The 13,161-nt window shown below is 37.0% G+C and overlaps 1 protein-coding gene across 1 annotated transcript in view; it reads right to left on the minus strand.

The window, feature by feature from the left end:
- The window catches only part of SLC26A7 (solute carrier family 26 member 7), a 195,610-nt gene that overhangs the window by 161,026 nt on the left and 21,423 nt on the right, over window positions 1-13,161 (minus strand). Inside the window, exon 2 of the mRNA XM_069086668.1 lies at window positions 2,946-3,056. Within this exon, the coding sequence (XP_068942769.1) occupies window positions 2,946-3,056 (111 nt within the window). The remainder of the gene's footprint in view (window positions 1-2,945; window positions 3,057-13,161) is intronic.

Consider the following 13,161-nt stretch of genomic DNA (forward strand, 5'->3'; position numbering starts at 1 on the left):
GAGAGAGAGAGAGAGAGAGAGAGAGAGAGAGAGAGAGGACAGAGAGGGAGGAAGGGAGGGAGAAGAAGAAAGGGTAAGGAAGAGTGAAAGGGGGAGAAAGGGAGGGAGAGGGAGGGGGAGACAGAAACAGAGACTAAGAGAGAGGGGGCAGGGGGAGAGAGAGAGAAAGAGAGATTCCTATTTTATTCTAATAAGCATAGTTTAGTATTATAAGGCAGCATGGTATAATGAATAGAACGCTGGCCTTGGAACCCAGAAAACTTGGCCACCTGTTCTATCTCTAATCACTTCACCTCCTAGGTAGCTCTTTAAGACTATAGGTCTCAGAATAAATTGATGTAATCGATGAGTTTCCTCATCCAGGCACTCCCTAATCAATTAAATCAGGTCTAACACCTATTCTTTCACTCTATTAACACTAGTGGAACACAGGGATAAACAGTTAATAGGATCACAGATACAAAACTAGAAAGGACCTGATGGGCCAAAGAGTGAACTCCCACCCTGCTCTACCCCATTTTTATTTGATCAGAAAACTTGAGCCGTAGAGAATTTGTGACCTGGCTGGTTATACAGTGAATGAGCCAGGATTTCAACTCTGTTCTTCTAACTCCAAATCCAGCAAGCTTTCCTTTGTACAACTAAGAGAAGGAAGCTGACTAATCCTAATTAGCATTCCTCAGTCATCACCTATTTCACCCCTCCTCAAAATCTTAAATGGACCCAAATCTTACTAACTTCAGTGAATACCCCACACTCATCATCATTTATCAGTTTGTCTTTCCATCTTATTCAACAACCAATGCACCTCCAGATTCCCAAATTTCTTAAACCCAAGTTCCCTTCCCTATTTCTCATATGACACTGAAATCAGGATCAAATTTCCTGTATGCCATGAAGAATAATCAACCCATTTCTCCCTCCTCATAAATGAGGTCATTTTAAATCAAAATCAGAAAGGAAAACAAAAACACACATCTTGGGGCAAGATAATTAGAGCAAATTATGCTTTCTGTATTTCTGCTAAAGAGTTGTTTTTTGGATAAAACAGATCATTTGTTTGTCAAAGCTTTACCACCATCAGCCAGAATCTCACTTAGGGAATTACATGAGATATCTTCTCTTAAAATGGGGATAAAATGACAGCTATCGTGACCTTTTCTTTCACAAAAACAGTATTTATTTGTAAGAGGAAAGTAGAGGGGCAAAGGGGGCAGTGTTGTTGTAAATATTATATGGAAATAAAATGCTTTATAAACCAAAAGTCTGGTAGTCTTTACCCCAAGGACTACAGTTGGTTTCTCTAAATAAAGATCATGCGCAGGTCAAAAAATAATTAAACCATATCCGTTTGTGTACTCTGATATATACATAAATACTGATAAAATACATAGTACCATGTGGAGAAAGCCACTGATGTGACTAATTTACTCTAAATAACCTTAAAGGTTTGCATCAGACCAAGCCAAGAAATAAGAAGGTCTAGCTGACTTTTTGTCCTTTGGTGGAGTACATATGATGAAATAAAATTCCTTCAGCAAAGGACTGAGAAAATGTAGCAGAATGAGTGCTTTTTTCATTATGCAAATGATATGCATTTTGGAATGCATAGTACTTACATAGTAGAACACCAGGTTATCTATGGAGTGCTTAAAGATATTTGCAAACTAAGCTAACTACAGATAATAAATGTTATTTGGAAATCATATAGGCAGTCAAAAGTCGGCCATAGAGCTTTAGAAACAAACTGTGTAAATATGTATTTAGGCCCTTATCAAAATATAAATTTTTGACCTCCTAAAGCAAATTCATTATGGTCTATTGTGTGAATTCATTCTGCCTTTTCTATCAAAGGCTGAACAGAAGAAATGTTTTGGGGTTAATCTTTGGATCAAACCTGATCTATTTTCTTTCTCCTTCCTCATAAAATGTGAAGAGGAGATGCTAGTAGGCAAAGGGGAAAAGGAATATGAAATGTTTAATGGATATGAGTTTGAGAATACTCAGCTTCTTATTCATTAGAACAGTTTTGTTGCATTTGTTTAAAACAAAAGAAAATCCCATGACCTCAAACTCATATTACCTTTGGCTTTTATAGGGCAAGAGCAGCTAGGAGAATGGATGCCCTAAATATTTTTGTGAGGTTATTTGATTTAAACTTCAGCATGAAACAAATTTATATTCCCAAGTACAAGAGAACCTTGGCAGAAACATAATTGTGAAAGATGAAATGATGTAATCTACACATACCAGTGGGACAATTGAGAAAATTATCTGGATAATTGGAAAATATAATGCTTTTCTATAATAATCTGGCTATTTTAGGCAAGAATGTCTTTTTTTGGATTTTTTCACTTCTCTTCGATATTCAGATATGCAAAGGCAGGAATTGCTTTAGAAATTACATGGTACAATACTTATTTAAAAGAGGAAAGGATTCATTCATAGTAGCTAGGATTTATGTAATGCTTTCACTTTTCAAAATTCTTATTCTCTCCTTTCTCATTTTATCCCCAAAATATCTCTTTAGATGGATGAAGGGCTAGATGGATACATATATACATAGGTAAGAGATAGTATTACATCCATTAGCTAACGTTTACATAACACTTTGAGTTTTGCAAAATACTTTACAAATATCTCTTTTTCTTCACAACTATAGAATGTAGGTACTATTATTATTCCTAGTTAGAGGAAACTGAGACAAAGAAAAGTTAAGTGACTTAGGGTCTAGCTAGTAAGTGCCTGAGACTGATGTGAGTTCAGGTCTTCCTGAATCCAGGTCCTTTGCTCTATCCATTGTTTTAAAGAGATGATTGTCTACCATTAACACAAATACTTAGTAATTAAGTCACAACTAGTTTAGAAACCTGACTTTTATTTATCAAATAATTGAGTCCCTTTCATTACTAAGCTACAAAACATAAGTACATATGAATCCTTACCTGTTGCAACATGGCGCCCCATTCCAAAGATGGCATAAATAATAGCTGGAAACAGAGAGCCATATAAACCAAACACCGGGTGGACAGATGAGAGAATAGCAAAGGCCAACCCTATAAATAAGATCAATGGTAATTAATTATGACCAAATTATTGCCAAGACATGGTCCACAATAACAATGGAAAAAAAAACTTAGTTGTATTTGATTTAAAATCCAACACAACACTATAATTAATTATCTTACATGCTCTTTTATAGCATAAGGCATATTTACTACCTACCTTCTAAAGTTGCATTTATGCTGAGATATATAAACCTCTCCAGGAAAGAATAATTTTTGTTTCTTTGTTTGTTTTTGGTTTTTTCCAGGGGGGGGAGGGCTTTAGAGGGGGAAATTGGGGTTAAGTGACTTGCCCAAGGTCACACTGCTAGTAAGTGTGATCAAGTGTCTGAGGCCGAATTTAAACTCAGGTCCTCCTGACTCCAGGGCTGGTGCTCTATTCACTGTGCCACCTAGCTGCCCCAGAACAATAATTTTTAAGATGCATACATCATCTATCTACTTTTTACACATCAATCCCAAAACCCTACTATGTGCCAGGTACTGTGATTACATATGGTGATACAAAGTCAAAAATGAAACAGTCTACACCATAAAGGACTTAACATTCTATTAGGGAAAACAACATATACCTGTATAAATAAATACACAATATATGCAAAGTAGTCTCAATGGGGAACTAGTTTCTGGGAGTATCAGGAAAAGACTTCATGTAGGAGTGGGCTCTTCGGCTGAGCACTGGAGGAAGTCAGAGCTTCTAAGAGGTAAAGATGAAGAAAAAGTCAGGCACTGTACTATGTGCTAGAGAAGACTGTATAAGCATAATTATAAAACACAAACATAATTTAATGTAGAGATAATTTGTACTTATATAGCATTTGTACCTTTTCTAACTATTTTCACATGCATTGTTTTATTCCTATGGCATAGATGGGGCAGGTATAATTATTACCATTTGAAAAACAAGGCAACATAAACCCAGAGACGTGAACAGTATAAGGCAATCTTTAACAAAAATCAAGATCTCCTGATTGGGGATTTGCCATCTTCTATTATGGCACACTGCTTCTAATGTCCTATGATCAAGGTCTAACTTACAAACTAATAAATAAAGAACTAATTATCTTGTTTGAAGAATAGGCACAAAATAAGTCATCAGTTCCTAACTGTTCTTCCAAGTGGAAGACCTTGTTACATGACCCATTACAGTACAATGTTAGCTTCTTGAGGGCAAAGACTGCTTGTCATTTTGTTTTGTATTTCCAGTATGAATAGCACCTTATATCTAGTAGGTACTTAATAAATGTCTGTTGAATCAATTTAAGATATTGAATATACATGCGAAAACTAACATATGAAGGGCATGTCTACATGGCTGTAGCTAGAATAAATACAATCAAAAACATTTGCACTGTAATTTATTAGTATCATGTCATGTACAACATAGTACTTGCAAAAATGCTATATAGACGGAGCACAGAAATTCTTTTGATTATAACCAATGAAGTCAATTCTCTGATAGTCATTTTAGACATCTTAAAGGACTTGTCCAAAGTAACAAATAAAGTTACTGACAGAACCTGCATTTAAAAGAAACAATTCCTGTACTTTAGACATAGCACAAGGTCTTAATGAAATCATAATTTTTGTCTCAATTTTCAATACTTTTTAAAAGCAACTTTAACTTCCCCAATCTTAAACTTATTTATGAGAATACATTTTGGCTGGTATAAAGCCATCCACTAAGATGTAACTCCCGATCTTCATTGTGATTTGGAGGTGATATTGGATTTTCAAAGATGGTGCCAGGAGAATCCACATACTGGCAGGTACTCACAAACTGAAAAAGCTTTGAAAATAGGCCTGGGGTGGGATGGGGGGGGACAGCTGGGTGGCACAGTGAATAGAGCACTGGTCCTGGAGGCAGATGGTCCTGAGTTCAAATCCAGCCTCAGGCATTTAACACTTGCTATCCATGTGACCTTGGGCAAGTCACTTAACCCCAATTGCCCTACCTTCCCCCTCCAAAAAACAAAAAGAAAAGGGGAGGGAGGAGGAAATATGCCCAAGGAAGAACTGTGAATGTTAGCAACTAAAAATCTGGCAAACAAATGATGAATTGGGCCTTTTTCAGGTTCAGAAACTCATGAAGACAGACTATTAAGTTAAGGAGTTATGAACTACTTTAGTGAATGGAGGACCTCTAATGACCAAACTACAGAACTTTTAAGTAGTAATTTAGTTATTATTATTATCATTATTAAAAGCAGTGAATGTGAGTGTTTGTATGTATGTGTGTATAGCTAAAGGTAGTTATAATAGATTCTGATTTATTCCATCAATGATCATCATTCCCTTGTCTTAGAAGCAAGAATTGGATACGTTTTTGTTAGTTTTTTTCTGAAAAATATTTTTGACCCTAAATTCTCAGTTCTGATCCGACCTCCTGGATAACTTAGCACATTATTCTATGAAAAATGATATGTTGGTCATGAAAAACCTACCTATCTACCTAGGGAAATAGGCAAGAAATGGGCTAATGGATAAACGAGGGCAGAGTCCTGCCTACAGGACTGAAACTGGGCTAGGAGAGAAGTACCATAGTACCTCGGCCTCAAGCTCTCCAATGAAAGGTTTAGTTAGTGAAGGAAGACTATGATCTCCTGAGACACCCATTCTACCTTTGAATGGTTCTGTTAGGAAGTTTTTTCTGCCATCAAAGCAAACTCTGTCTCTCTAAAATATTAAAATACTAACAAAAGTGAGAGCTATGATTTGTGTGTAGGTAGTATTTCTATGAAGACTTTAGAGGCTATTGAGTCTAAGCCTGCCTTCCTTTTATTGAGAAAGAAGTTGAGGCAGAAGAGATGTTAGGTGATTTCTTCATGGTCATACAGCTGGTAAATGTATGGGGCATAATTTGAACCCAGACCCTTGACTCTAAGTCCAAAATCTCTGTCAAGACCATCTTTTCCCAAAAAGGACTAAACCCTGTAGCCTAAGTATTTAAGTCTGATGATGCTCTAATGACAGAGCTATCTAGACAAAATTTTCTTTATTCTACACTAAGCTCAAATTACTTACAGAGCTATACTCTGATTAGTACGAATAACGAATCTTGTGAAGTGGTCTCATTATTCAAATTCACACTGTATATTTCCATTGGCCTGGAATCAATTACCATATTTTGCATAATTATTATTTCAAATTGTATGAATCTGAATACATGTGACGATGTCACAAGATTCATTATTTGCACAAATCAGTACCTAGCAGTTTAATACTTTACAATTTACAAAATGTTTTTCTAATTGCACCATGAAGGAGATAACATAACCATAATATCATCATCATCGTGGTATATGACATTTATATGATCCTTTCAGGTTTTTAAAGCTCTTGATATATATTATCTCATTTGTTACTCACTAAAATCCTCTGAATTAAGTACCATGGGTTGTTTTTTTCTAATCTTTTTAGTAAGAAACTGAGTCTGAGAGATGAAGTATTGTACAGTGGAAAGAATGCTTAACTTTGAGTCATGTGATTTGAATTTGAATCTCAGCTTTGCTACTTACTAACTGTGTGACCTTGGGCAGGTCAATTAACCTCTCAGGGTCTGAATTCATCAATTGTAAAAAGAGAGGGTTGGAAGAGATGACCACTTACTTTCCTTCTGCACCTGGGATTATGATTTTATGTTGCCCAGGATCATATGACTAGAAAGTGTAAGAGTTATATTATTGCTTCCATTTTACCAATGGAGATCTAAAATTGCAAAAAGCTTATGCTACCTACCCAAGGATAAATATTGAGAAAATGGCAGAACTGAGGCTTTTGAGCTTAGGTCTTCTGATTTCAAGACCAGGGTTCTTTTTATTATCAATCAATCATTCAAGTCTTTATTAAGCAACTAGCATGAACAAGATACCATTCTATGTTGTTCAGTTGTTTCAAATGTGTTTGACTCTTTGTGACCCCATTTTGAGTTTTCTTGGCAAAGATACTAGAGTGTTTTGCCATTTCCTTCTCTGACTTATTTTACAGATGAGGTAACTGAGGCAAACAGGGTAAAGTGATTTGCCTAGGGTCACACAAGTAGTAAGTATCTGAGCCCAGATTTTAACTCAAGATTAGTCTTCCTAACTCCAGGCCAGGCACCCTACCTAACTGAGCCACCTAGCTAGCCACACTGTTCTATATGACACTTAAATTCTAAGGTTCATAGACAATCAAATGGGTTTCCTTAAATTCTGTACCCCTAACTAGTTAAAAGAAATGCTGGCAACACACGCACTAGACCTAAAGAAGATCTGGAAATCTTGTACAATGCAGAGTGTTATCACAAATAAATTCCACAAGACTAATTCATGGACTAGAGACCACAATACCTTTTCCTTGACCTCATATTAAATGGATACAGAACTTTCATTCTCAGCAGTGGTATTATTCATACACCCATGGAAATCCTGGCTCTGGACTCCAGTAGGCTTGAACAATGGACAAGAGAAGCATTGTCCCAGACTGATATCTTACTCAAAAAACTAACAATCTCCTACAAGAAGTTAGGCATGCAAAAGCACCTCCCTGAAAGGAAAAGCCTCATCCCTGTGCTCATTTCATACTTCTGTTCATACTATCAACTCTGCAACTCTTTTCTTTGAGGGGAATAACCTTTAAAAAAAACTTCAGTGAAAATACCAATTACTTAGATTCAGTCAAATAGATTCTTTTATCATTTGTGGATTAGAAGTACGTGTACCGCCTGTTTCATGACAAACCATACTATGCATTACACGTAAAAAGCTACGATTACAACTCTGTTATGGAGATCTTGAAATGCAAATCAGTATAACCAAGCATGGATATCTGTTACAGAATTCTATTTAGTAATCTATGGGGAAAGCATACACAACACCCCCAGATGATGTAAGATCAAAATCCCTGGAAAGAGGTACCTAGGATTAAAAATAAACTATACATTAGGCCAAATTAAAAGAGTAATTTTTCAATGGAGAAAAGAGAAAAGGGAGAGAAAGAGAAAAAAGAGGTGGAGGAGGAGAAAAAAAGGTGGAGGAGGAGAAGAAGGGAGAGCAGGAAAAAAGGAGGAAGGGGAGGAAAAAGAAGCAGAAGAAAGAGGGACAGAAGAAGGAAGAAGAGGAAGAGGAGGAGTAAGGGGGAACAAAATCAGGGATTAATATTTAGATATCTGATTATCTACAAAGACCAGAAAAGAGTTGATAATACTGGTTAAGTCACTCTGGTAAGACTGACACTGTTGTAAAAGAATAATACCTGGGAAACTATTTTTGAAAGAGTCAATTCTTGGGGTGGCTAGGTAGCACAGTGAATAGAGAACTGTCCCTGGAGTCAGGAGGACCTGAATTCAAATCCAGCCTCAGGTACTTAACACAAAATCTAGCCATGTGACCTTGGGCAAGTCACTTATCCCAACTGTCCTCCAAAAAAAGCAAAAAATAAAAAGTCAATTATTTTTTTTTAATAAGCAATTGGAGGTAAGTAACTTGCTCAAGGGTACATGGTCAGGTGTTTCTGGGTGGGTACTAAGTGTCTGAGCCCGGATTTGATCCCAGGTCATCCTGACTCTGGGGCCAGTGCTCTTACTCACTGTGCTACCTGGCCGCCCCAAAAGAGTCAATTCTTGAATGAATACATGGATGAAATAATAGCTATCATTTATATAACAACTTAAGGTTAGCAAAATGCTTGCATAAAGTAACAAATTTGATGAATGAATGAATGAATGAATGAATGAATGAATGAATGAATGAATGAAAAAGCTCCTAATATGTTTTAATCACTAAGGTAAGCATTAGTTACACAAATAGAAAAATCTAGATGCACTCTCCTCTCAAAGAGCTCATTCTAATTGGCGAGAACAAGACATAAAGAAGTTCATCTGCAGGCAGAGAAAAAGACCTAGGAGTCCCAACAGTTCAGCAGTAGGGCAGATGGCAAGGCCTAAAACTACATAAGTTATCTAAGTAGGTCAGATGACAATGTCAGTGAACACAGGATATGGCAACAGGGCAAGGGTAGAGATAGAACACATTGTTCGCTGGTGTAATGGTTGGCCATATTGGACCTAGAATGGGGATGACTTGAGGTCAAATTTTGCCTCATATACGGACTAGTTGTGTGATCCTGGGCAAGTCACTTAACTTTTTCCAGCTTTAATTTTTTCATCAGTACAACTGGGATAATAATGATAATTGTAGTATTGTTGTGAGAATAAAAATGAGACAACAAATGTAAAGGGTTTCCAAAAATGAATGCTAGCTATTAGAGTAAGTCTTGGAGAATGTCAGGAGGCAGTGGAAGGTGCAAATGTTCAGGACCGGTGGCCCTGCATCTTACTCCATTACCTTTGCCAAAAAAACTCCAAATGTGGTCAAGAAGAGTCAGACTGAAACAACTGAACAACAGCAATATGTTGAATAGATATCAGTCCACCAGGTTAGATTAACAATGAAAAAGACATTTTGCATAAGGTATCTGTAGTTCTCCTGTATCCTGGAACCCAGAACTATGGATTTTGTGGTAGTAAAAGGAACCAAATCCATATATCTAAGTCCCAATTAACAAAACCCAATACTCTATAGTTAATTTAGCTCAACAGACCTACTCTTCCATTAGAATCCTTTTTCTCTAGAATTTATTTGCAGAAAGAGTATTGACTCTGGAGTCAGAGGACCTGGTTCAAATTCTGCCTCTGATCCACATTACCTATATGACCTTGGACAAGTCATTTAACTCTCTGACTTCCATTTCCTCATCTATAAAATGAAGGGTCTTGACCAGATAGCTTGAGGCCCCTCCCACTTATAAATTTTTAATCTTATGATGCTATGATATAGTTTTCCTTGTCCTTCTGAATCAGTTTTTATTACAGTCTATCTCGGGAACAGGAGGGAGGCTACTTAAAACTACATCCTGAACATTAACACAGCAGCCTTGAATAAATATTTAATTATATTATAAGCTTCCCATCTTAACTTTGAAAATCTTTAAAGTCTCCATCTTGAATTTTCTATTCAAGTTACTGACAAATTCTATATCAAGAGTCCCTCATACTGAGTAGTGGCTGCTAGTGGGCCTGAAGTCAGGAAGACTTGAGTTCAAATTTGACCTCAGATACGTACTAGCTATGTGACCCTGGGTAAGTCACTTAACTCTTGCCTCAGTTTCCTCACCTGTAAAATGAACTGGAGAAGCAAATGGCAAACCACTCCAGTATCTTTGCAAGAATATCCCAAATGAGGTGATGAAGAGTCAGACATGACTGAATAAAATACTGACTGGAAAGTTAAATCCTTAAACTTGGGGGGCCTCATATTTCTTACCTATAAAATGAGGAGGTTGGACTAGATGACCTCTAAGGTCCTTCTAGCTCTAAACCTATAATCCTATAATCCTATGACCCCCCTTTGAGGAAATGAACTTGGGGCTGCTAGAGACAAAAGAAGGTTGCCAATATAGTGAATGTAAAAGATGGTCTTTGAATGATCATTTTATAACCTGTCATATACCGTGTTTCCCTGATAATAAGACCTATCCTGAAAATAAGCCCTCCCCTTACTGTGTAAGATTCCTCTAAAATAAGCCCTTCCCCGAAAATAAGCCCTATTGAGATTGCTACTGTAGTGAAGGTGATCCCCTGAGCTACACGCTATATTACGGTACCCTCTGTATGCACCATCCCTCCCCCGGTGAAATGCACGCCGCGCTCCGAGCTGCATCCAATCAGAGCTGCAGCAGTGAGCGCGTCATCCTGTTCTTCCCCAGTTATTTGCTTATTGAATAAAGGTACATTTTTTTGTTCACATTTACCTGTTTATTAAAATTGCTGTCAATGTTCATTAAAATAAGCCCTCTGGTGTTTTTTTGTCCAAAAAAATTAATAAGACAGTGTCTTATTATCGGGGAAACACGGTAGCTACTAAGAAAATGTGTTTAAGTGACTCCAAACAAGGCCAGAATTCTTAGAACACCACCGCTCTAATGTCTAGGAAATGGTGCCTAGAGAAATTATAAAAGGCCAAATGAGAATAAGGAAGAGCCAACCACATCTGGAACTGTGGCACAGTGAGTGATGAAGAATGGAGTTTCCACAAGAAATGATATAATTCAATTTTCCCATTATACTCAATAATTCCTGGTACAGATGAAAACAAAACCTGCATTAAAATGTTGAGGAGGCTGAACTCAGACTGGGATGTAGAAATTTTAAGAGATACTCTATTCCCTAAGTCCCTCTACACACTCAGCCCAGGCTTTTAGATTGCTCCTTGCACATTCTATCAGAATGCCAATTAATGGAGAATTACCAGTTGGCTTGTTAGGTTTTTATCCTGCAGATAAATGGAAAACTCTATTCCCTCTGGCTGGCTGGCAATTTCCACACATGTTAAATTCACTTGATTGTTTTCTTAAGAGCTGCCTTCTTTGAGTTGATGGTGGGCTGTTGCTTGTTTTTGTTTTGTTTTTTTCTTAAGTAGCCAAACTGAAACAAAATTATGTTTTTCAGCTCTTTGTTTCAGTCGCATGTATGGATCGCTTCAGTGTTAGAAGATGATTCCTAGACTTGGGATATGTATCTTCAAACCAGATATACTATACTTTTCCTTACAAATCATGTTACAAGCTTTTTTCAAAAACAAAACTGAAAAGTTACTTCATGTAAAGAAAAATTACCCAGGAGTGAAAGCTTAGTAGTTACTTCTAAAGGTCTCAAGGGAGACTAGGTAGGGTCAGGGTTGCTACATGTAGACTGAGTGCCATGGGATGGAGAATTTCTCCTAAGTTCTCCTTTGCTGAAACAAAAAGATTTTAAATGACATGACATAGTAGAAAGAACACTAGATCTGGAGTTACAGATACTGGGTTCCAATTCTGTGTCTGCCAAAGTTTGCCTCTGTGAGACTAAGAAAGCCATTTTGGCCTCAGTTTCTACACCTGTAAATGAGGGGATTTACCTTACAAAGATCCTTGCAATTCTAAATCTAACTATGATTCTATCTATAAAATTCTCCACATCAGGTAATAAAAGCTAAGTATTGAATTCCATGATAGGACAGAGAGGAGAAAAGAAGGAAAGTATTCAAAATAAAGTAGGGGAAAAGTGAGGTTGAGGCATTCTGCAGGTATAAGCTTTATCAGAAACCAGGTGTTCACAAATAACAGTTGGTCTTTGTTTTTAATCTTCAAGAGTAAGAAAATGCAAAAGCTCAACACAAAGGGTATCATTCAAACATCTTACTTCTTCTAGGAAAGAAGATTTATTTGCTACAAGAATGAAGACAGAGAAAAGAACACTTAGAGAACCATAATTAAAGTCAAAATGGCCTAAGAATGTAAGAAGAGGATTATGGCCAATTCCCTCAATAGCATGCTTCTGAAGAGGTTACCAGCAAGCTTGGACAAAGGTGATTCATTAGTTCATATAGCTCATATACTTGGAACTCCTCAAGAGAGGACTAAGGTCATAGGAGAGAAACCAGGATGGTAAGGTGACTCGAAATCAATTCAATTCAGTGAATATTTAAGTATGTATTACATACAAGGTACAGTGCTAGGCACTGGGGACAGAGAAATAAAAATGACATGATCCCCACCCAAAATGAGCTCATACCTTACTATAAGGGCAGAAATAGAACTCAACATGTACCCATGTAAGTATTACATAAGGTTGGGTAGGATAGGGTCATGAGAACAAATTAAGCAAATTACTTTACAAAAAGTTAAGGAAAAAAATAACATTTTCAGCTGGGGGAACAGAGAAGAAGACTACCTGGAAGAGGTGTCAACTGAGCTCAGCCTTGAAAGAAAATATGGATTCTGAAAGTAGAGGGAGGGAGACAGAGAGAAAGACAAAGAGATGAAGAGAGACAGAGAGAAAAAAAGGAAGGGAATAAGTATTTATATAGCACCTGCTACGTGGCAGGCACTGTGCAAAGCACTACCTCATTTAATCTTCACAACAGCCCTGCAAGATATTATGATTATCCCCATTTTACAGTTGAAAAAACTGATACAAATGGAGATTAAGGATTTGACCGGGGTCACACACCTAGGAAGCGTCTCAGATCATATCTGAGCTTAGTTCTTCCTGATTCCAGGTACTGCATTCTATCCA

Source organism: Petaurus breviceps, unplaced genomic scaffold (assembly GCF_028583685.1).
Source record: "Petaurus breviceps papuanus isolate PSGF00001 unplaced genomic scaffold, PetGlider_PUasm1.0 179, whole genome shotgun sequence".
NCBI classification, from domain to species: Eukaryota; Metazoa; Chordata; class Mammalia; order Diprotodontia; family Petauridae; genus Petaurus; species Petaurus breviceps.